Below are 25803 nucleotides of genomic sequence, written 5' to 3'. Positions count from 1 at the left end.
AAGATTAGCGAAACAGTTCATCATAATAAAAATGTTTTTAAAGAACCAGTCAGTATTTATTTACATGTACCATGTACTGACCTAAGCTCTGTGGTGGTTTTGTTTCTTGTGATGCACACTTCTTAATGAGGATGACCTAGCAGCCTGTGTTACTATAGTGAGTAGAGTAATGACTTGGATGTTAATACTACACAAAATCATTTTCTTAAGACATGTTTTCTTTTATTTTGCAGCCTTGGTGAATATTTGGATGAAGCCATTAGACTAATTGCTTGCCATCATGAGCAGAAGCAAACGTGACAACAATTTTTATAGTGTAGAGATTGGAGATTCTACATTCACAGTCCTAAAACGATACCAGAATTTAAAGCCTATAGGCTCAGGAGCTCAAGGAATAGTGTGGTAAGTTTTTATTTCAAAGTATGACGATCAGTCTTGACCTCTTCTCTTTGTAATATAGATCCTTTGGTAAGTATCAACTTCTCAAAAAAATAAAAAAATAAAAAAGTCAGAGCAATGTAAATGAAAGCTGTACTGTGTGGGGCTGGACAAACGACTCAGAGGTTAAGAGACTGTTCTTCCAGAGGTCCTGAGTTCTATTTCCAGCAACCACATGGTGGCTTACAACCATCTGTAATGGGATCTGATGCCCTCTTCTGGTTTGTCCTAAGACAGAGATAGTGTACTCCCGTACATTAAATAAATAAATAAATAAATAAATTAATTAATTAATTAATTCTTTAAGACAAAAAAAGAAAAAAGAAAGTGAAAAAAAAAGAATGCCATATTGTATTAATTTTCCTAGGGGATTACTGGTCTTTTATTGTTATTATTACTGTTATTCATAAGTTGTAACTATTAACCAACACTGCTATTTTGATACATAAATCATGACTAAATACTTGGTCAAAGTTCTATAAGGACATATACTGATATCAGGGAAGAGGAAATGGCAGGCTTGTTCGTCCATGGATGCATCGTTTCCCATAGCTGATTAGTGAGATGTCTCATGGAATCTTCATTTTCACTCTGATGAAACGGGTATTTCAGAAATCTCACTACATTACCCTGGGGAGTAAAGTTAGCTAGTACATCTGTTTCAAAACCCATGTATCTTTAAAGTTGATTTATAAACTAATTTCTACAAAAGATCCAGGTTTTATAGATGAGCATAAATCTTTATAAACTGAAGTAGAAAATATGCCTTGGGATAGTTCTGCTCCTGATGCAGAATCACTAAGTTAGCATTATAATCTAGAGTTTGGAGAAATGCTAAGCCATACCCAAGCATAATTACATCTTTGTTACTTCATAAACAATTTTATTTAAAATCTGTTAAAAGAAATCAGAGTGTGTACTGGCTAGTTTTGTGTCAACTTGACACAGCTGGAGTTATCACAGAGAAAGGAGCTTCAGTTGAGGAAATGCCTCCATGAGATCCAACTGTAAGGCATTTTCTCAATTAGTGATCAAGGGGGAAAGGCCCCTTGTGGGTGAGACCATCTCTGGGCTGGTAGTCTTGGTTCTATAAGAGAGCAGGCTGAGCAAGCCAGGAGAAGCAAGCCAGTAAGAACATCCCTCCATGGCCTCTGCATCAGCTCCTGCTTCCTGACCTGCTTGAGTTCCAGTCCTGACTTCCTTTGGTGATGGAAGTGTAAGCTGAATAAACCCTTTCCTTCCCAACTTGCTTCTTGGTCATGATGTTTGTGCAGGAATAGAAACCCTGACTAAGACAGAGTGCTTTTGATTCAGTATGTCTATAAGGTTCTAGAAAAGCTCTTGTATATGTCTACAAATACATGTACACAGAGCTATTCTTTGAAAAATTATTTCTAATAGCAATAGTTGAAACAGAATCAAGTCTGGAAGCAGGAAAATAAAAAATATGATATAGTCAAACAGCAAAATACTGTACAACATTTAAAGTGAACTAGAGCTGTATATGTAAGCCAGGCATTATGAAAAGTAAGTGCTGAGTAGTATTAATACAGCCTACACAATAGTGTACCTTGTTGCACCATTCCTCTGTACTGTGAAATGACTATATATAGAAAAGAGAAACACTTACCTCTGAGAACACAAGAGAAAGAGTCCTTAGCTGTAATATGTCTCTTTTTTAGATATCAGAACAATTGTAGTAAAATCCTAAATTATTAGAATTTAATAATAGAATTGTATAATGAAAACACTGACTTTCATTCTTTTCTAATATCCTCATATCAAGTATTCATATTTATTAATACCTTGAGTTCCTCCTCCAAAACAAAATGTTAAAGGAGTTGTGATTTTTAGTCTTTTGTATACATATTATCAGGATAGTTTCCTTTCTGTACTCATTGACTTGTGTCTTATTTAAAACCTTGTAGTCTTCAATAATTACATAATAATTTATTCTGTGTGTGTGTGTGTGTGTGTGTGTGTGTGTGTGTGTTTGTTGCCTACATGTATGTCTGTATGCTGCTTGTTTGCCTAGTGCTTGTAGAGGCCAGCAGAGGGCACTGGATCCCCTGGAACTGGAGTTGTAGATGGTTGTGAACTGCCATGTGGATGTTGGGAATTAAAACTCGGTCCTTTGAGAGAGCAGCTAGTATTCTTAGCCATCTCTTCAGCCCCAGAATTCTTCAGCAAATAAGAATAAGTAGAAGTCATGGTTACATATCCTTTCTTGATAGATGTGCAAGGTGAAGGAGTCATTTAGACCTGAGACTAATACTAATGATTTGTGCAGCAAGGCTCAAGGGGTAAAGAAAGGAACCTGTTGTTAAGCCTTACTGCTCAGGACCCGTCTGGTGGAAGGAGAGAGCCAATAAGGAAAAGTTATCTTCTGTCTTCCACATGACACCCCATCCACACGCATACGTGCATACGTGCATATACAAAATAGATACATTTTTAAATGTAATTTTTTAAAAATAAAAGACAAAAAGAACTTGTGTCCTAGTGCCCACATACACTCAGTGGATCTTGGGTAACAGTCTAGTTGGAAAAAGTAAGGAGTCTACTTGATTGGTTTGTAAAAATTTGGTTTTAGAGATTTGTGTTTAACATTTATTATTATTATTTTTGATTTCTTATTACAGTGCAGCTTATGATGCCATTCTTGAAAGAAATGTTGCAATCAAGAAGCTCAGCCGGCCATTTCAGAATCAGACCCATGCTAAGCGCGCCTACCGAGAACTAGTTCTTATGAAGTGTGTTAATCACAAAAATGTAAGTGTTCAAGTTCACATTTCTGAGGTATAGATGAAATCAAGATTTATTCATGAATATATGCCTGTCAAAGGCTTTTTAAAAATTATTAGGAGTTTTAAATTGCTTCTCTAGATCGAAACATTTTTAAAATCTAAAGTGATCCTCCACCCCCGTTATTAAGTAGTAGCAAAAGAACAAAAACGTCTTCTGAAATTTAGATTTGATAATTTCCTAGCATTTAATTTGTAGGAGTCTTAAGGAGATAGTGTTTGAAAAGTATTTTATTCAGAATTGAGCTCTCTTATGTCCTTTTTGTAAGACATAAAGGTGACATTTCAAAAAGCTGTACAGAGATGAAATCATGCCCATTTTATTTGGGCATTGGGATTTAATGGGACACAAAATTCAAACTACCTCTCTGCACCTGATTCTGACTTCTTTTATCAGTACTAACTTTTATTCAAATAATAATAGTTGAAGAAAAACTTTGGAAATATTTACAGAGAACTAGGAAAACATTTCTAACTTGAAGATAAAACTTTCGTTCGTTTTGAAAATAAAAAGTTAATGTAAGTTTGCATTAAATTTACTGATGTATTCAGAATTATTTTTATTTTTTTAATGTTTTTTAATGTGTGTACACTGTACACTGTAGCTGTCTTCATACACACCAGAAGAGAGCATCAGATCCCATTACAGATAGTTGTGAACCGTCATGTTGTTTCTGGGAATTGAACTCAGGACCACTAACCACTGAGCCATCTCTGCAGCCCCTTAGGAATATCTTAATGCAATAGTTCTTCCAAAGTGGAAGGACATAAACTAGGAGAAAATTGCATAGAGGACAGTTTTATGAAGCACTAAACTGAAAGTGCTGGCCAGAGACATTGTCCAAAGAGTTTATAAAATGTAATGAGTTCCATGCTTCTGGTGTAGAAAGTACATCACATTTTGAGAGCTAGCTATCTGTAGAACCTTTTGTGTATTAGAGTTACATTGGAAAATATATAGATGTTAAGGATTAGGCTTATTATTTGGGAAGTTTATGATGTTTTGATGGTAGTGAAATATGCTGAATTAAATACTACAAAGCAATAATAATTTAGCTGTCAGTTGGTAGAAGGCATACCGAAATGCTGAGATTTCAAGAGGCAGGTTCTTGTGCTTCAGCACACTGGGAAGGCTTAATGGGGGCAAAGGAGTAGAAGAAACTGACTCTTAAAGTTGGGGTGAAAGTTTTTTGGAAAAAGGAGTCTGACAGAGGTTGAGTGACATTATCAAGGAAGAAATGGTGGTCTTTCTTGTTGCAGGTGGGAGCCAGACATGGTGCTTGTCAGACGAGTTCTGCTTATGCTCCCTACTTGTGCTAGAGCTGCTCATGCCCCTTCTGTCTGGGCAGAGGGGTTTTAGAGCTGTGGAAGTGTTGTCTAAGGTTTTCTTTGTTCAATTCAAATACTTCTTCCTCCACCCTGGTTGGCAGCAGAGAAGCTCCATTTGCTAAATGGAGAATGTGGGAACGAACCATGTACATATGTTAGCCCGCTAAAGTGGTCCAGACTGGATGGATGCTCAGCATACTTTGTTTATTGAATGAGTATAAAAAATTAATATGGTGAAAACTACAAATGGCAGCTCCACTCTGCCACCCCTGGTGTGTAATGGGTATTTTGTAATGTTTTATCTTTTTAGAGCTTTGCTGTTCTGGACAGATGATCTTGAAATGATAATTCTATGCTCTTTTCAAGTTTTTTGTGATTTTTAGTTTTTCTTTTCATCAGGTCACTCTGATGAAACACTTAGCATACAAATGCTGCGTGTCTGATGAATTAATTCCTCTAGTAGCTGTTGAGGCTTGTCTCTTTAAGTATTAAGCCACTTGACTCATTGTCTAACAAGTAATCAGAGGCCTGATAGCAAGTCACATTGCATCCTGTTGGTTTGAGAAAACTAACTTTTTGTTGTACTTTTTGTTGTCCACCTTCAGATATCAAAAGTAAAGTGTGGCTATTCTCAGAGTTTTAGGCAATTCCCTAGTCCCCCACCGCGCCACACGCACGCACTCTGGGATAATATCTTTATTTCAACTTTACATTTACTGGTTTCACTTGCCAGAATTGCTAAGATTGTCTTCATAATAGCTAGAACTGTTAAGCATATTGTAGAAATTGCCATGTTTAACTATCAGAATTATTCAGCTTCCCCTAATTCTTCTTCATGTCCATATGCATGTTATTAGAGGCATTTTACCTTTTTGAAATCTTTATATTCTATATCTAGTTGTATTATTCCTCTGTGGCTGTTATTTTTTGTTGTTGTTTTATCCTCAGAGGAAAACAGTGTTTTTAGTAAGTTTTTACTTGGTTGTGATAATTAATAGCTCTTTGATGTCTCGGCATATCCCATCTCCTCATCATCCCTTGACCTTTGCTTGTTATTCTGAGATAACTAATTGCTTTTTTATTATTATAAAATAGGACAGCTGTGCTGTTTATTTGCTTACAAAAGCTCAGTAAGATATGGTTCAAATACTATTCAGTTCGTCAACTTCAAGTATATAGTTGGATATGTTCACTAATATATGTAGTGAGAAAGAAATCCTGTGTCCTTTTATTGTCCTCCCTACTTCCCACACCCAACAGCTCTAAGCAGTTTTGTTTCCATATGTCTTTAACTTTTAATATCTCTCTTGTACTGTTGGTTTTCCCAAATATTAATAAAAATAGTTTTACTACTTGCCCAGGTCCCCATATATATATACTTTATCTGGTTGAGAGACTCAGATTTATTTACAGTAGTGCCTCTAACTTAAATAATTCATTTTACCCTTTCTGGCTTAATGTTTTTTTCTGAATATTTACTGACAGATGCCTTCTATAAGCAGAGCTTAATGCATACGTGAATGGCATCCATTCTGTCCTCATGAAGATTATATCTAGAGAAACAGTCCCTTTCCTAAATTACTGGCAGACATGAAGTGCACTTTTGCATACTGGCCGAGGAAAGCAGATCAGGTAGTTCTTTCTAACAAGGACCGTCTGTGGTCTGCGATGAGCTTATTACGGAAATGAGATTCTGTTACAGTGTGCTGAATGTAGAAATGACATGAACAGTAACAGAGGGCCAAGGATGTTGGACTTTACAAAGGAGGTCCATCTTTAGATAATTAAGCTCAGTAAATAAATGTCAAACATAGGAAATAATGCACTAAAAGATTAAAAAAAATGTTTGAAACTAATTGATATGGCCAAAGTGACAAGTTTTAATATTTAGCAAAATGAGGGACAAGTTAGTGCTGTAGTCTGGGGACTTCAGGTGGACTGCTGGGGAGGTTTACTGGCTTTACAGTTTGAGGGTGATAAGTAATAGAATCAGGTCTGTCTTTATAATATTATAAAATACTCCCATATTATAGATAGTAAAATGGTATCTGAATTTGCTGAAAACTGTTGTTAGAGACTCTGCTTGTACTAGTCTGTTCAGGCTACTACCACAAAATACAGTAAACTATGTGGATTAAAAAACAGAAGAATTATTTCTTAAAATTCTGGAGGCTAGGAAGTCCTGGATAAGGTACTGGCTGATTTGGTTCCTGCTGATTATTCTCTTCCTGACTTGCAAACAAACACTTCTTGCTTTGTCTTCCCATGGTACATAGACATGGAGAACAAGATCTTTTTGTTATTCTTACAAGACCACTAATCTTACCGTTAGAAGGACCTGGGCCTTATGACCTAATTAACTCTAAAGTCCCCAGTTGTAGATACTATCTCATTAGAGTCTATGCCTTCAGCATGAATGTACAGGGCCAGATACAGATATAAGCCTGTCACTGTAGTATTAAAAGTAATTATATAACAATCCAGATGTGACTTTTAGAATCCTTGGCCTCTAAATACACAGAAGGAATGGGAAAACAGGTTGTTGACATACTGACTGATGATGGAATGAACAATGTTGTTTGAAATAGTTTATGGTATTAATGCTGAAAAAGGTGTCACACTGAGCCTTTTATTATAAAAGAGAGGGTGCTTCTGAGTGCATATTTTAGTGCATATTTTAGTGCATATTTGGGAATGATGTGCAGATAAATTCTTGAAGAAAAAGACAAATATTATGTAAGAATAATATAGACATAAAAAGAAAAGGTTAAGGACAGCAGTGAGACATACAACATAGATGAAATAGTGTATTTGACTGGCCCTGGCTCAGCAGTTCAGAGTACTTGCTGTTCTTGCAGCGGACCTGAATTTGAGTCCTAACATCCACACAGTGGCTTGCAACTGTCCTTTGTGATCTAGCACCCATTTCTCATCTCCACAACACCAAATATCCACAGTGCACATATATATATATATTTTCAGACAAAACACTCATATATACAAAATAGAAACAGACCTTCAAAAAAAAGAAAAAAGAAAAAGAAAATGGCCCAGTAAAGTGTCACTAAAACCAAGAGAAAGGAAAGGACTGTGATTCCATAGAACTGCTGAGTTGTATAAGAATTAGTAGAAAGTACTTAATATTTGTTGACAAATTATGTAGGTATTTATAATAAAATGAGAACTTGATAGAGTATTCATAAATAGAAATTGTTATGTGAAACCCTTTGGTTGACTTACTGGTTTCTAAGACTTTTGAGGCAGTTTCATAGCAAACTTGAAAGAAAGATAGAAGCTTGCACATATCCCCTGCCTCAGCACCCTCAAAATCAGTAGACACCACCTGGGTTGTACATTTACATACGTTCTTTTTTGTTTCCAGTGCTAGGAAATGTACCCAGAGTCTCTGTGTGCCTAGTAAACATGACCACTGAAGTGTACTCTCAGCCCTAAGGTTCACTTGGTTTAAGAGAGCCTATGAGCTTGAACAAGTGTGGTATTTTTCTGTTTCCCCACCTTTATACTACTCATTTTTATTTGTCCAAAAGATCTTCTGGCCTGATCTTTTTCTTTTTCTTTTTTTTTTTTTTTTTCTGTTCTCCCTAGCAATGAAATTTTAATAAATAAGTTTACTTGTGCTTTGGGTATAAAACTGGAATGATTTTAAACTGATAGTGAATTGTTGTAACATATGTATTTTCAATTCCCAAATGAAGTATTAGAAAGTAGTTTCTAATGTTTTTATTTCTTTGCTTTGCCACAGATAATTGGCCTTTTGAATGTTTTCACACCACAGAAATCCCTAGAAGAATTTCAAGATGTGTAAGTGTGGTAACTAAAATGCTGTTAATACAAAGTTTTGCTAGTGCCTATCTGTAGATCGTTGCTATACACTTTAGCTGTCATCTTTTTCTACCCATGAAGTTACATAGTCATGGAGCTCATGGATGCAAATCTTTGCCAAGTGATTCAGATGGAGTTAGATCATGAAAGAATGTCCTACCTTCTCTATCAAATGCTGTGTGGAATCAAGCACCTTCACTCTGCTGGAATTATTCATCGGGTTAGTAGAAATATATCACCATGTTCTTTTCTAAGGATTTTTTTTTAATTTTGTGTATTTTGCTTGCATGTATTTAAAGTGCACAACATGCATGCAGTGCCTGCAGAGTCCAGAAGAGGGCATCATATCTACTGAAACAGGAGCTATAGACAATTGTGAGCTGCCATGTGGGTACTGGGAACCAAACCTCAGTCCTCTGCAAGAGCAGCAAGTGCTCTGAACTGTTGAGCCATCTCTGCAGCCCACCATGATCTTTCCTTTTCAATCATTGAAGTGAAATTCACAAAACAAATTACGACCTGAAGTATTGAGTAGCATTTAGTCCATGCATTAGTGTTGTACAATCACCATCTATGTCAAATTCTAAAACTTTCATCAGCCTTTCTCTAGTGAAGACTACATCCCTAAAATTGTCACTCTTCATTTTGTCTCTCTTCTCAGAGCCTGTTAATTCAGGACAATGGATTTACCTGTCCTAGATACCTCATATAAATGTAATAATATACTATATGGCCTTTGTGTCAGGCTCCTTTGACTTAGTGTAATGTTTTTGTGGTGTCTATGCTGTATCATATATTAGTATTTACTTTTATGAATGGATAATATTCCATATATCATATTCTACAGATAATTTTTGTTTTACTACCTTTCAGTTAAATACTATCTTGCTATGAAAATTCATGTACAAGTATTTATTTGCTCTTTGTTCTTTAGTCTTTCAGGGTAGGATTGCTGAATCATGTGGTATTCACGTTTTAAGGAACCATGAAACTGTTTTTCAAATTTTACATCCCCAGAATCCATATATAATTGTACAGTTTTCCTGCAGCATTGCCAGTATTTAGTACCTGACCGCTTTATTTTAGTCATCACAGTGGCTATGAAGTGGTATTTTATTGGGCTTTTGATACACATTTTCCTAGTGGCTAATAATGGTTATTTTAATAACTTTTCTATTGCCATGACAAAACATCATGACCAAGGCAAGTTATAGAAGAGTTTACTGGGGGCTTACAGTTTCAAAGGGAAGTCCATAACTGTCAGGGTGAGGAGCATGGCAACAGGCAGGCAGGCAGCAGTAGCCCAGAGCTTCCTCTACTAACAGCAACACAGAGAAAGCTACCTTGACTGATGGGAGCTTTTGCAACCTCAAAGCCACCTTCAATAACACACTCTTCCCAAACGGTTTTACCAACTGGGAGCACAGTATTCAAGCATATGAGCCCATGAGGGCCATTCTTTTTCATGCTACCAAAGGAGTCAAGAATCTCCTCATTTGTTGGCCATTTCTATGTTATTGAAAAACATGTATTTTTTAAGCCCTTGTTTCTAAGTTGTTTGCGTCTTTGTTAAATTTACAGATTTGTGTGTGTGTGTGTGTGTGTGTGTGTGTGTGTGTGTGTATTTTTTAAGCCCTTGTTTCTAAGTTGTTTGCGTCTTTGTTAAATTTACAGATTTGTGTGTGTGTGTGTGTGTGTGTGTGTGTGTGTATTCCAGTTCTATATATACAAAACCATTACCAGACATAATTTAAAATCTGTAGATTGTTTTCACTTTGCTAATGATGTGTTAATTAATATGTAAGTGGTTTTAATTTTTATGAAATATCAAATATTTGTTGTTTTATGTGGTCTTGTGTCTTGCACAAGAATCTACTGCCAAATTGAGGTCATAAAAATTCAACATTGCCTCTTTTTGTAAATTTTTGGTCCATTTTGAACTTATGTTTTGTATATGGTGTAGTGCAAGACTTATCTTCACTCTCCCATGTTTAGAAATCCAGTTGCCCAAGCTCTCAGGTTGTATTGGTGCCTTAGGGAATCCAGCTGACTGCCAGTTCTCTATAATTAGACTCTATGTCTGTCTCTATATTAGAATCACAGTTTTATGAAGTTTATTATTTTTAAGTGTATGTGTGATCATGTGGGTATGGGACCCATGGAGTCCAGAGGTGGTAGGATCCCCTGGAGCTGGATTTACAGGATTTAATGAGCTGTCATTTGGATGGTAGAGGCCAAACCCAGGTCATCTTCAAGGCTTAGCTGCTGAGCCATCTGTCCAGCTATACCAGTTACACATGTAACTCTGTACTGCTTTGAAATGGGATACTATGAATCCTGTGTCCTTTCTTAGTAGTTTTAAAAACAGCTTTAAGTGTATAGGAATTTGGAGATTAGCTTTTTCACATCTACAGGGGAAAAAAAAGCCAACGGACTTTGGACAATGAATCCATTAAATCTAAAGAATGAGTTGGTTGGTGGTTTTATCACTTGTCTTGAGGGCTTTGTAAGCATAAGATCTTCCCATTTCCTAAGCTGTGTTAGTCTGTAGTGCTATGAGTTGGGTAGCTGAAACAGCAGGAGTTATTTTCTCACAGCTCTCAGGATCCGAAACTTTGTGGTTTTGGTGAGGTCCATAAGCACTCTCTGTAGCTTCCTTCATGTGGTTTTTCCTTTGTCAGAGAGCAGCATGTGTTCTTTCTGACCTCCGCTTATGTGCTCATAAACACTGATTTTTTTTTTTTTTAAGATCATGTCATTTGCACCATAGTTTTACTTCTATTCAATTTGGCCACCTTCCCCCATCTCCCAGCTGCCCTAGCTAGAGCTTACGGTAAAATCTTAGAGAACAGTAGTGAAAATAGTCATTTGAGTCTTGCTTGTTGTAATAGGGAAAGCTTTTCATCGTTCACCAGTGTATTTTTCTGTTTCTCATTGTTGTAACAAAGACCTAACGCAAGGTACACGCATGCAGGCTCAAGGGTCCCAGAATTACCTGAGTTTAGACCATCTGGTTACAAATTGCCAATTCTACCATGGTCCTAACTGAATGGTAAGAGTCAGAACCAGCCAAAGAAAGAGGCTTTATGGAAGTCTGGCTCCAGCATAGAGTTTTTAGTTGTTTTGTTGGCTATAGAGTATGACAATACTGTGTCACTAGCAAGGGGCGCTCACCCAGACTCTTCTAGGTATTTTATTTGGTCACTATAACATACCACTTCCCTTAGTAGGCAAGAATCATTCCTGATTCATGCTAATACATTGAATCTCCATTTCCTCTAAAGGTTGAGATTGTTGCAAGCCAAAGCCCTTATCATAAATTATCTTGTTAGGTTATCATGGTCAAAACCTCCACATTAACGGGACAGTTCGTCAACAGGATATTCCAAGTGTTGCCATTACCTGTAATTTAGGGCAAAGACCAGACCTCTTTCTATAGAAGATGAATGAATTCTTCTCCATTTATCGTCTATTCCTTATTTACTTATTTTTGTCATTAAGGAGTATTAAACTTAGCCAGAGGTTTTATGCACCAATTTAAATTACTGTGTATGTTGCTTCCCTTAACTGTTGTACTGCATTGATAGATTTTTTTATATTTAGCGTCCTCTTTATTCCTGGGATAGATCCCATTTGGACATGGTATATATAATCTTTCCAGTATATTATTGGAACTGATATGCTAGTATTTCTGTTGGAGTTTTTTACCCTTGGATTCATTACTGATTTCATTTGTAGTTTGTTTGTAAAGATGGTTTTAATCATACTTTGGTATCAGGAGTTTCCTAATCTCAGTGAAAGTTAAGATGCGTTCCTTCCTCTCTTGTTTCTTAGCTGCTTTTGCTCATTTAGAAGATTTTAGGAAATAAAGTATGGCTGAAGAAATGTTCTTAAAGCAATAAAGTTGAGCTAGCAGTAGATATACTGAGAGGTCTGTTGGTGTGGTGACCTGTATCTTAGGCTGGACAATGTGCGAAACTAGGGTGGAGCTATACATGTAAGAAGCTTATTAGAGAGTTCCATTAAGATCAGTATCTATTACAAAGTAAAAGTGGACAAAGGGAGAAATTACATTGGCTACATTTATTTCAAAAGCCTCAGCTGGTGGCTCCCATTTAACCTCTGCACTGAAAACAGGTCCTTGCTGGAGGAGTTTCCTAAAGGTCACCAGCAGCCGTCCCTCTTGGGCAATGGAAGAGTAATTGTCTGAGCCAGGGTCTGAGCAGATATCACAGAGCCTATTGAAGCCACTCCTTGAGTCACTCTTCCCATTGTCTTAGGGTACTAATGTCTGGCTGTTCCTGTCGAATATTTTCTGACTTTTTCTGAAGCAATTACCAAAAATTTTGACATAACTAGCTGTCAGTTTTGCATTTAGTCCTCACAGCACCCCCATCCTCGGTTCACCTTAACTGTGCCATTCTGTGATTACTCACTTGGTTTAAGAAGCAATCTAAACTTTTATTCCTTCCAGGCACTACAGTTAGATGTCCCTGTAGGCACTTAGAAACCCTTGCTGAGAGAGACTTCCCTCTAACTAGTTCCCACTGAGTCAGCAGAAGAGATCTGTATGGTAATACCCTGGCTCACATGCTGGCCTGGAAGTGACACACATAACCTCTACTCAGTGCATCCACAGAGCTAGCCATAAAAACCTGCCTCCTTATAGAAGAGCAGGAAAATGTGAGGAAGGCAAACTCATGGGTGTTGGTGAGTACCGGGCTCCATAGCCTGTGGTTGTCTGACATACCTCCGTTCTCTGTCCCACACCTCCTTAATGTGGATACACCTTAGTGTCTGTGCCAGGTTCAGATGTTGATCTTCTGAGCCCAGAAGCATAGGAACTGGCTCTGTCTTCCCTCCTCTCAAGTTCCTTCTATAGAATAGTCAGGTGGTTCCAGGGTAGTCAAGACAGTCTCATTGGAAATTGAGAAATACTGATGTTGATTTATTAGTTGCATTTGACATTATGCTGGATGGACATTGTAAGTGTTCCTTCCTCTGGAGGTAGGAGTGTTCCCTCTTGAGGAGCTGGATCTGATTTCTGCACAGTGCAACTTCCCCGCTGTTGTCCACATTACCTGTCTGCTCCCTATGGAAGTCTTCCTTTCCTCTTATCTCCCTTAAATAGATCTTAAGTGAGTATTGAAGGCTGTGTACTGAAGGGGTGCTCAGCTTTCTTGGCCTGCTTCTTATCCCTGAAAGATAGGGACACAAGTGTGTTCTATTGTTGACATTTTGGACACTCTTTGTTGTTATCCTGTCTTTGTAAGTTACTTAGTAATTTTGACAACAGACTTGAGTTGTGTTATTTGTGGTTCAGTTTATTATATCAGTAACCTTGGTAGCTTTTGATTGTATGTCTTTTTAAAGCATATTTGTTAGCTGACAGTCTATGTATTATTGGACTTACTTGAAACTCCTGAGTCTACCTTCAAGCTTCCAGGCTTCCAAGATGTCCATGATTTCTAACAAGCTATTCATGGCTTACAAAAGCACAGTGTGTACTCAGGGTCTACAGTGTTGGCCCATGCAGCATTACTACAGACCTCAGGTCAGGTTCAGTGTTACTTCCAGGGACATCCTTTTCCCATGCTATGAAGTAGAAGAATAGAAACTATGCTACCTCGAGCAGGTTCAGAATTTTTCAGATCTGGTGAGCATCATGTAATTTTGAGTTCCATTAACTGAAACAGGTCATAAGGACAGGCATGTAAAAGGATGTTAAGCTAAACCATCTGTTGCCTTTTTCTGGGTCTAGCAGCATTTTGCTTATCCAAAATGATGGCACTGTTACTTTCATTTCTAGTTTTAAAGTAACCAGTTACTTCTAATGCAGACAGTAGCCACCAGCAGCCTTTTTTGCTTTCTGACCTCTTATAGAGCAAGGGTTAAGGAATTATGTAAAGTCCATATTCTGAATGTTTTTTGTTTGTGGACATGGCCTCTGACACAACTACTGACAACTACTGCCCTTCTATCATAATATCAACTGTAGATAACATGGGGTAAAAATGACTATGGTTAAGTTTGCATTAAACTTCCTTTGCAAAAGCAATCAGTTGAAGTCCTGTGCAGATGACATAAAATAGTTTACCTCTGCATAATTTGGATCACTTTCCACTTTGATACTGCTGTCAATACTGTTAAATAACCAAACTCATGATCCTGTGTCCTTGCATAGGTTGTCTGATCTGAAATGCTTGGGGCCAGAGTATTTCAAACTGTGAAATATTTTAGATTTTAGATATTTGCATAGACTTATAGTGAGCATCCCTAATCTGAAAATCAGAAATTTGGGGGGGATCCAAATCAAAGAACTGTCATGATGGCCCCTGTATTCTTGGACTGATTTGAGACTACCTTAAAGTTTTCCTTAGCATAAATATCAAAGTAGTTATAACAGCCTTTTGAGTATTGACAGTTATACTAAAAAACCAAAAATACTTAAATTTGGGCCTTTCAGATTTCAGATTAGGGATAATAGTAACTCCCAAGTCTTGGGATTCAGCCAGAAAACACTAGGCTTAGCTACAATAAAAAATATCAAACTCTTATTTTGTTTTTTGGTTTTCAAAGCAGGGTTTCTCCGTGTATCTCTGACAGTACAGGAACTCTGTAGACCAGGCTGGCTTAAACTCAGAGATCCACTGCCTCTCAAATACTGGGATCAAAAGTATGCGCCACCACTGCAAAAGCAGATATCAAACTCTCAGTAGCCAAATATGACTAAGGTTTATTTTTCACATTCTGTATGTAGGCACATCATGGTAGGGGTAGACATTTGGATTTATAGAGATGCCCACTATCTACAATGTTACTAATCACCAAAGCAAGGGAAGATCTGCAGGAGGTCATGTTCTGGCCCTTCTCCACTCTGTTCCCACTCTACCTACTAGGTCTACTTTTGCTATCTTGCCTGACTAGAGAGAGAGGCTTGGACAATGGGGGGAAGGAGAGGGTGGGTTAGAATGTTGAGTTATTTCTACTCTATCTGCTCAACTCCAAGTAAACTCCAAGTCACTCTTCCTATAAGTAGTTATGACATATGTAGAAAGATAAACATTGATACAGAAAAAAATGAACTTTAGTTAATATTCATAGAGACAAATACTCTTGGCAGTTTATTTCCATACACAGTTTCTTTTAAACTAGAAATGTATTTGCCCCTAATCATTTCAGAACAAAAAGTATTTTGAGTTTTTTTCTAGACTAGACCACCTAGTATAAAGAGGCAGTAATCTCCAGCTGTAGCAACAATCCTGGGAGGACTACTGAGTTTATAGTGGTTATTCTTCAGCATGGGTATTCCTTTGTTTTATATTACCAACATTCTATTTGCAGAATAGAAATGATAACATTTTTATCTTCTGTGGGAATAACGTGTAGTCTTAGTATGCTTAATTTCAAAAGGCCTTAGTGTCTGTTTTCTTTATATATTTTTTTTAATTAGGTATTTTCTTCATTTACATTTCCAGTGCTATCCCAAAAGTCCCCCATACCCTCCCACACACACACTCCCCTACCCACCCACTCCCACTTCTTGGCCCTGGCGTTCCCCTGTACTGAGGCAGATAAAGTTTGCATGACCAATGGGCCTCTCTTTCCACCGATGGCTGACCAGGCCATCTTCTGATACATATGCAGCTAGAGACACGAGCTCCGAGGGGTACTAGTTAGTTCATATTGTTGTTCCACCTATAGGGTTGCAGATCCCTTTAGCTCCTTGGATACTTTCTCTAGCTCCTCCATTAGGGGCCCTGTGATCCATCCAATAGCTGACTGTGAGAATCCACTTCTGTGTTTGCTAGGCCCCGGCATAGTCTCACAAGAGACAGCTATATCTGGGTCCTTACAGCAAAATCTTGCTAGTGTATGCAATGGTGTCAGCGTTTGGAAGCTGATTATGGGATGGATCCCCAGATATGGCAGTCTCTAGATGGCCCATCCTTTCGTCTCAGCTCCAAACTTTGTCTCTGTAACTCCTTCCATGGATGTTTTGTTCCCAATTCTAAGAAGAGGCAAAGTGTCCACACTTTGGTCTTCGTTCTTCTTGAGTTTCATGTGTTTCGCAAATTGTATCTTATATCTTGGGTATTCTTAGGACTACCGGTTAGTGTCTGTTTTCTAAGCCTATCCATGTTACCTTGTCAGAGTAAGTTAGAAACAGCACATAAGCATTCTTGCATGTAGATATTTAAAAAGGGATCTTTGTGTTAAGGGCCTTAGCTTTTGCTGTTAATCTGCTAGTCATCTGTACATGTGAGAGAGTTTGTGCTGTGGATATGAGTGTTCATCAAAGCTAAAAGGCAAGAGCATGATGAATGTGAAGGCCTGGGTATTTATGCCACTGTCTTCGTTTTAATAGGTATTGCACACATTTTCTTCTACCTCGAGCCAGGCAGCAGTTTTTCACAAAGACAGTATTACTATCAGAAGAAAGTAATTTTATGGACTAGTGTCTGTTACATGTGAACGGAAGTTTATAAGCAAATGTTTGTGATATATGTGGGAAGTCAGGAATGGGCAGACTGATAATCACTTTTTGGTTCTTTAGAACTGAGTATCTAGTGTATTGAGACTGATTCCAAACTTTCCTCCCCACAAAAGTGAACATGTATGGCTATCATTGTTCAAGTAACATATACCTGGATCGTGTCAGGATTGTGTAAATATTATCAGAATGCTCCATGGTGGATTTAGAGCGTTTTAAAGTTTATTGTGACTTTAGAATGAGTTTTTTTATTTTTTAATGTTAGTGAGTACACTGTAGCTGTCCTCAGACACACTAAAAGAGGGCATCTGATCCCATTACAGATGGTTATGAGCAACCATGTGGTTGCTGGGAACTGAACTCAGGACCTGTGGAAGAGCAGTCTGCTTGCTCTTAACCACTGAGCCACCTCTCCAGTCCTAAAATGAGATTTTTTAGTGCTATTAATTTAGTATGTAAATGAATGTACATGCTAATTTATGATTCTTACCATAATAGCACTTTTTTGTTTTTGATTGGTATTTTGAGATGGGGTCTTGCTGTGTGTCATCATTTTTGATTGCTGTGGCAAAAAAACTGACCAAAAACAACCTCAGGAAGAAAGGGCTTATTTCATCTTACAGTTTCATGTAACAGTTCATCTCTGAGGAAAGTCAGGCTAGAACCTGGATTAGAACTTGAAGCCGATGCCATGGAGGAGTGCTGTTTACTGGCTTGTTCCTGGGTTATCTTGGCCTGTTTTCTTAGACAGCCAGGACCACCTACCCAGGAATGGCACCATCTATGGGTTAGATCATCCCACATCAATTATTAGTTAAGAAAACAACCCACAGAGTTGTCTACAGGCCATTCTGGTAGAGGAAGTTTCTCAGCTGTTGTTTCCTCTTCTTACATGACTCTAGCTTGTGTCAACTTAACAAAGAACTAAACATACACTGTGTGTATTGAACTTCCAGCCTTTCTGCTTTGTCCTCGACCAGGCTCTCCTCATCTTCATAGAGATAAATAAAAGAAGTAAAACAAAATAGAAAATAAAATTTTAATACATTTTTGTTTTTAAGTAAATAAGCATTAATAATGTACTGGCTTTGTTTATGCAAATGAAATGATCTTAAATCTGACTTGGTGGGTTTGCCTATGGTAAGGAACCTCTGCAGTGGTCCTGCAGACTATGTAACTCAGTTGAGCAAAACAAATCTGTGTGTCTGTCTTAGCAATCATTTTAATGTTTATTTCTTCAAGGACTTAAAGCCTAGTAATATAGTAGTCAAATCAGACTGCACTTTGAAGATTCTTGATTTTGGACTGGCGAGGACTGCAGGAACGAGTTTTATGATGACGCCTTATGTGGTGACTCGCTACTACAGAGCACCAGAGGTCATTCTCGGCATGGGCTACAAGGAGAACGGTCAGCATACACTTTCGCTTTGAAATAGTCTTCTGGTTTTGTTTATCAATCAGTTTTTAAATACTGTAATTGAAATGCATGCATTTAAGTATTCATTACTACTTCAAATGTCTATCCAGGATTTGAACGTTTTGCCGTGAATGTTTGGGAAAGCATGAGAATCTTATCTCAAATGGGAATACCTAGATGAAGAGTTCTAAAACTAGGATTTATGCCCTCTGCTTGTCTGTAATTTAAACATAAATATATATTTCTCAATGATTTAATCTTAGTAATAATTCTAGTATATATTAGTCTTATTTGCTCTCATCTCCAGCACCTTTAGTCAGTGTTAACAGTAGCGCTCACAAGCCGGGTGTGGTGGCACACACTTTTAGTCCCAGCACTCTGGAGGCAGAGGCATATGATTTCTGTGGTCTACAAAGCAGGTTCTAGGACAGCCAGGACTGTTACACAGAGAAACCCTGTCTCAGAAAACAAAACAGAATAATATAAAACAAACAAACAAGCAAAAAATAGTAGCACTCACTATAAACTCTGAGAGCTACATTTTCCAATTCTGGAAAGTTAGTGGGTAACTCAGCCTCGTATGGAAGCACTCGTGTTTGATTAAAGCCTGTGCCCCGTCATAAAGAGATTGCATATAGTATTATCTGTGGATAGGTTGAATCAAACCATAACTTTTTAAGTGTGGCGTGTTTCTAGGATGGAAATTGGAACAGTGGTTCACTTTAAATCAGGAAACTATTAAGTCAATCTTGAACATACATATATACATACTTAAGCACATGTATATGATACCAGTGAAATTGGGGAGATTGCTTAATTTCCTTACCTTTTTTGAGCTAATTTAAAACAAATACTTTACATATCAACTATCGGTTTTTAAACTAAACATGCTTTTCTGTTTCTAAGTCTCAACATAAGGTTTAAAAGTTTTGTTTTGAGAATTGATAGGCAGATTGCTATTGCTTTTGCTGTGAAACTTTTGATTATCACAGAAATTGCACCACATGTTAAGTTCTATAAATATGATCTTGACATTAGAGAAGCTGTCATAAAAATTGACATGTTGTCTGTCCTCTCTTAGATGAGAGTCACTTAGATCTCTCATTGCTTTTCCTGCCTGTTTCCCCAGGAACCAAGTCAAATCTCGTGTTTCCTCACTCATAACTATTAGCCAGCAGGAGGTGGCATATACATATCTTCCTCTCAGACACACACACACAGGGGAGGGGGGTAGAAAGAGAGTTTTCCTGTTTGGTTTTATTGCAGAGTATTTCAGGACAGTTTGGGAAATTTGGGGGGTAATTAATCTATTTTAAACGGCCTGATAGCAAATTAGACCCCTTATAGCAGGTTTTATAATATGGAGGTCTGCCAAGAGACTGTAGATCACAGATCTGTAGGCTCTTTGACACTTTGATATTGTATTCCACCGAAACTAACTTTTAAACCCAAAGTTTAAAAAAAAAAAAAAAAGTAAAAAAGAGATAATGAAAAACACTTGTTTATCAAGGTTTCTTGGTAGATAATGCTGTTCTTTTTCTGTCCATTTGTAGACATGGGTCGAGGTGGATATAAATGTAAAGTGGTGTTGCCAAGAGAATACGTTACTTTTAGTTCAGAATAAACAAAGCCTTTTCAGTTAAATAAGCCTGGGAAACCCAGGTGATAATTTTCTGAAAAAAACATTAGGTTACTATTTTATTAAAATGCAGATATCTTTCTGTTTTTAATATGCTAAATTATTTCTGCTCATGCTTGTTAATTTAACTTAAAGAGAGAGTAAAATGCACAGTTAAACCTCAAAATAGTACATCTTAATTTTATAATTTTATGGCCTTATATACATTTTAAATCTTATTTTTAAATTTTGTTTGGTTCTACTTCATATATTACATGCAAAATCTCAGTTATAGAATGTATGTTTTTTAAATTTATGCAGTATCTGTGCATAGCTCTCACTTTAAAATTAGACATGTAATTAAAATGCCATACTTCATATTTTCTTTTGTGAATCAAAGCTTTTTGAAAAGTATTTTGTGTTTTAAATTATGCCATTATTTGAAATTAAAACCACCTTTTTCTTTTTGTGATGTTCTGCAATTTTTTAGATGATGCAGTCATATTACGCTTCTTTGATTTTAACAATCTTTTGCTTTGCTTTTTCTTCTTTTGTGCTGCAAACATATAGTGGACTTATGGTCTGTGGGGTGCATTATGGGAGAAATGGTTTGCCACAAAATCCTCTTTCCAGGAAGGGACTGTATCCTTGTGCTGCTGCAGCAGATTAATTAGCTAGGTGATGAACTTCCTTCTGTTTGCTCATGAAAAGAAATACATGCTACATTTGTACAGTACAGGTTTTAAAATAGATGTAAAGTTTGTGACTGTTATAGTTCAAAAACTGGTTGAGCTAAGAAGCTTAAGTGTTAGTAGGCTGCATTTGGCAGCAGGACATACAGTCTCTGCTGGTCGTCAGCACATTCACCGTCATTCATTTTTATTTTATATTGCTTTTTATAATTTTAAGTGTATATGGTGTGTGTCTTTTTAGTGTTTATATATTTTTCTTTTTATTTTAACCAAAATCTTTATGTTAATGTCATTGCATTTTGTTTTCAGTTGACATTTGGTCAGTTGGGTGCATCATGGGAGAAATGATCAAAGGTGGTGTTTTGTTCCCAGGTACAGATCGTATCCTTATCTTTGGCCTAAAATGTAGTTTCTAAAGGTCAAAATGGTACTGTGTCAGCCTGGTCAAGTAGAATGTATTTTGTCTCTTCCTGATACAAAGTATTGTTAAATTACTTTTCCAGAGTACCACCTCTTACCTGACTTTCTTCTCCTCGTTTATTGATTTATATGTTAATTTTGAAAAGGTCTCAAGTGTGGTTAATTCATAGGTCCTTGCTTGCTTAGAGTTAATTAACATAAAAAGTTACGGCTTTCACTAAAGTTTCTAACACTTGAGTAAGTCTTTAACTATTGTGAAGGTAGCATGAATTTTGGAATTATCTGTTGCTACTGTTTGTTTTTATGTTTGTTTGTTTGTTTTTTGGTTTGGTTCCCCCATGTCTTTCTGTTATTGTTCTGTGTGCTATGTCTTGTTGTCTCATTACATTAACATAGCATGCTGAGAATGTCAGCAAGTTTTCCTGTGTTGGTAATTAGGTTGGATTCATGCTTTTAGTTCCATCAGTTTTTAGTATTTATGTTAACAGTGATGTGTTGATCAGTGAGTGACACAGAATTGTTTTAGGTGGAATGAGAATATTTACCATGTAACAATAAGAACGTGTGTGGGACAATAGTTATTCTTCAGAGGCTTGGCGTATAAAGACCCGAAAACCCCAGTCTACAGCATACTGAGATACTGGTATCATGTTCATTTATTTCAGAGCTTTACAAACGTTATTAACATAGGCATACCCAAGAATGGCAAAAGAAAATGCTACTATTATTAAAGTTATCATTTTTGTCACAACTGGGTGTTTTCTGTTAGTGTAAAGACCTGAAAAAAGCAGACCAAACTAGAAATATTTCTTACTCTCTAGGAAATACATTTACATTTTTTAAGAGCTGGGAGAAAGTTAAATTTTTAAATATTAAGATTTTATGCAGTTTGCATTTTGATTTTTATGTATAGTAATGATAATTTTTAGTTACAATTTTTATTTTCAATTTGTTTTTTTATGCCTCCATTTTATGGTAAAATTAGTGTTTATATATACCTGCACACACAATAAATAAGATTAACAAAGCTTATTTATTGATCATTTTTATCCACTTATAATCATTGCTTTTTGTAAGGTGGCTTTGAGGTACAAAATATATAATGGCTACTTTCTTCAGGATTTAAAATTTTTCCATTTTCTTATATTTAGTGATGTATATATGATTAAAGTGTTGAATATTTGATACATGGAGTATTTTTCTTAGCTACTTGATAATAGATATTGATCAGTGGAATAAAGTTATTGAACAGCTCGGAACACCTTGTCCTGAATTCATGAAGAAACTACAACCAACAGTAAGGACTTATGTTGAAAACAGGCCTAAATACGCTGGATATAGCTTTGAGAAACTGTTCCCCGATGTGCTTTTCCCAGCTGACTCAGAGCATAACAAACTTAAAGGTAAGTTGTATAATTGTATGCATCTCTTTTGGATATACATGTATAGGAAGAGTTTAGTCATATTCTTAAAGGGTCTAACTCAAAATTATGTCTACTAGTAGAACATGTAAAGGTTTTGTTCTTTTGTCTCTGATTTTTGCATTTTAGCTGGATATGGTGACACTTGCCTTTAGTCTTCATACTTGGGGAGCAGGGTCAGGAAGATTTCTGAGTTCAGGGCCAACCAGGGCTACATAATGAAGGCCCTACTTTATTTTTTATTTTTTTAAGATTTGTTTGTTTGTTTGTTTTTTATTTATTTTATATATGTGATACACTGTCCCTCAGATCCCATTACAGATGGTTGTGAGCCACCATGTGGATGCTGGGAATTGAACTCAGGACCTCTGGAATATCAGTCAGTACTCTTAACCACTGAGCCATCTCTCCAGACCAAGATTTGTTTATTATTATACATAAGAACACTGTTGCTGTCTTCAGACACACCAGAAGAGGGCGTCAGATCTCATTACGGGTGATTGTGAGCCACCATGTGGTTGCTGGGATTTGAACTCAGGACCTTGGGAAGAGCAGTCAGTGAGTGCTCTTAACCACTGAGCCAGCTCCCCAGCCTCGACCCTACTTTAAAAAAGAAAAAAAAAATGTATTTTATAAATCATGTATGTGCCCTGGTTTTATAGAAAAATTATTCTTTAGGTGTGGTGGTTCCCAATGTAATCCTAGCACTTGGAAAGCTGTGTCTGATAGATTGTTAGGAGTTTGAGATAATCTTGAGCTACCTAGTAAGTTCCAGGCTAGCCCAGGGTACATAGCATGACCTGGTCTTTAAAACACAAAACAAAAGAAAAACAAAAAAACAGGGGCTAGAGAGATTATTTGCTGCTCTTGTGGAGGACCTAAGTTCAATTCCTACCCTCCATGTGAGGCAGCTCACAACCACTCCCAAATCCAGCTCCAGAGTGTCCAGTGCCCTCTCTGGCCTCCCTGGGCACCTGCACTCATGTGCACACATACACCTGCCCCTTCCCTCTGTACACACATATACACATAACTGGAAAATGCAATAAATCAAGTGATGGTAAGCACCTTTAATTTCAGCATTTGGGAGGCAGAGAACAGCTCAAGGCTAGCATAGTTACAAAGCAAGGTCCAGGATAGCCAAGGCTACACAGAGAAAACCCTATCTCAAAAGATGAAACAAACAAAACCTGTAATAAATCTTTTTTAGTACTCATAAAAATAAATAACAAAAGCATCTTTTTAAAAGCATAGGATTTGTTTTGTCTTGGTTTAGTTTGGTTTGGTTCAATTTATATAAACCAAGTTCATCTGGAAATTGTTATCCTCTTGTCTCCGCATCCTCCGCTTAGCAATTACAAGCATATGTACCACCACATGCTTGGCAAAGATGAATTTTCTAAAATAAATGTAATCTCAGAATCCTAATGTGCATGGTTGAATAATCTCATGAACTGGTGTATATTAATATCATTATTTTTGCAGCCAGTCAGGCAAGAGATTTGTTATCCAAAATGCTAGTAATAGATGCATCCAAAAGGATCTCCGTAGATGAAGCTCTCCAGCACCCATACATCAACGTCTGGTATGATCCTTCAGAAGCAGAAGCCGTAAGTTACTTTCTCAATGTTTGAAGAGCATACTCCAACCTTAGAGCTGGGACTGAAATACTTTCAGAGAGAACTTGTCATTTTAAGTAAAAATCAGCACAGATCACCGGTGTTGGTGTTTGCCGAGGTTTTCCTAAAGAAAACTTTAGGTTAATGAGCATCTGTCCAAGCCCTCATCATCGTCCAGGAACCTCCACTGTTTCTCACTCTGTTGAACTCACAGTTGATTAGAGGAGCCTAGGATGCCTGTGGGTGCATCCTTAGATAGAAACAATGTTTTGTATTTAAAGCAGAACAGATTTCTGAAATATAGGTAGAATGTGACAATTTTAAAATTTGAGATAAAAGAAAAAAGACAAACAGCTTATTACTTAGAAAGGAATCTTACAGAACTACTCTCCAGAAAGTTAAAGTTAATGATAACTGATTGACCTTTGTCTCATGATTCATTTTTTGCAAGTTGTATGTCTAGCTGATATTTCAAATAATTAATTGTATATATACATCCAGTAAACTATAACAGTTGTTCTGACTTGTGTCTTTCAGCCACCACCAAAGATCCCGGACAAGCAGTTAGATGAGAGGGAGCACACAATAGAGGAGTGGAAAGGTAACACTCACCGGAGTCTCAGACACTGAGGGAGCCTCTGGCTTTCCATAGTGACTTCTTCATGTTACAGAAATTAGTGTTGCTTTCTGTTTTCATAACTTATGTTTAGTAGTAAGGTTTTGTTTATTTGTCTTACAAAAGTAGAAAGTCAGTTTCCTTCCTTAATTTTGAAAATTTGTACCTCAGTTATAGTCACATTAGTGTTTTCTTCCTTGTTCCAGCAGCCATGTTTGGGGTGTCCCATCTACAAGATGACTGGTGCTTGTATTCTCAGTGTACTGTACACACCTGTTTGTTGATGTATCCATATATCTTGAAGATGACAGACCCTATTGGGTCTAACGTCACACTTTAATAGCTGGCAGGTGGTGAGCTATAGGGAAGCTTGTGTCCCAGTCCATATCCAGCTCCCTTGTGAGAAGCACTGAAGGTGGACCTTCACACAGTCTGTTACTGTGGCCATGTGTTTATGTGCACGTACTTCATAGAATTGAGACAGTAGTCCAAAAAGCTTATATGCTGGACCAAATTTTAAATTTTAGTTACTTCCTGATTTTTTATTAAAGAAATTGTAGTTTCTGCTTCTGTCAGCATGATACAAGAGTATTGATCCACAGCCACTCTAACCAGTAGAGTGGCTTAATTTATCATCTTTGAACATCAGATCTAGTTTTTTTCTATTTTATTAATATGGTCATACATAAATATGCTTTTTATTATTTCAGTGTACAGTGTAACAGGTTTCACTATAACATCTTCAGATATGGACATAACCTCTACATTGTTCGTGCCAACCTCCTGTTACTCTCTCATGGCCTCCCTTATTTTCTCTCTGGTCCCTTTTCACCTCCTAACCAGCCCTTGTATGTATTTGTGTCATGTATATTTATATTGTCAAACCCAGGTTCCACATTGGAAAGAAAACATGCAATATTTATCTTTCTGAGTCAAAATTATTTTATTTAACTTGATAATCTCTAGTTCTATCCATTTTTCTGGCAAATGACATAATTTCATTCTACTTTATAGCTGGCTAAAACTAATTTGCATACACATAAACCACTTGTTGTTGTTGTTGTTGTTGTTGTTGTTGTTGTTGTTAGAGAC

General features: G+C 37.0%; 1 protein-coding gene across 7 annotated transcripts in view; it reads left to right on the top strand.

Annotated features, from left to right (window-relative positions):
* Mapk8 (mitogen-activated protein kinase 8) overlaps positions 1-25803 on the top strand; it is a 69456-nt gene that overhangs the window by 36096 nt on the left and 7557 nt on the right. For 3 of the 7 annotated variants that reach the window (NM_001310453.1, XM_006519032.4, NM_001310452.1), the window contains 9 exons: positions 234-402; positions 3081-3210; positions 8335-8393; positions 8496-8634; positions 18151-18316; positions 20945-21016; positions 22276-22458; positions 23962-24086; positions 24633-24696. In NM_001310453.1, coding sequence (NP_001297382.1) covers positions 281-402; positions 3081-3210; positions 8335-8393; positions 8496-8634; positions 18151-18316; positions 20945-21016; positions 22276-22458; positions 23962-24086; positions 24633-24696 — 1060 coding nt within the window. In that variant the 5' untranslated portion in view covers positions 234-280. Of the gene's footprint in view, positions 1-233; positions 403-3080; positions 3211-8334; positions 8394-8495; positions 8635-18150; positions 18317-20513; positions 20586-20944; positions 21017-22275; positions 22459-23961; positions 24087-24632; positions 24697-25803 lie in introns of those variants that run through there. The other 4 variants (NM_001310454.1, NM_016700.4, XM_030247821.1 and 1 more) reach the window with 3 other exon arrangements.

Source organism: Mus musculus, chromosome 14 (assembly GCF_000001635.26).
Source record: "Mus musculus strain C57BL/6J chromosome 14, GRCm38.p6 C57BL/6J".
In the NCBI taxonomy this organism is placed as follows: Eukaryota; Metazoa; Chordata; class Mammalia; order Rodentia; family Muridae; genus Mus; species Mus musculus.
Note: the sequence above shows the minus strand (reverse complement) of the source record. Positions and strands in the feature narration are given on the sequence as shown.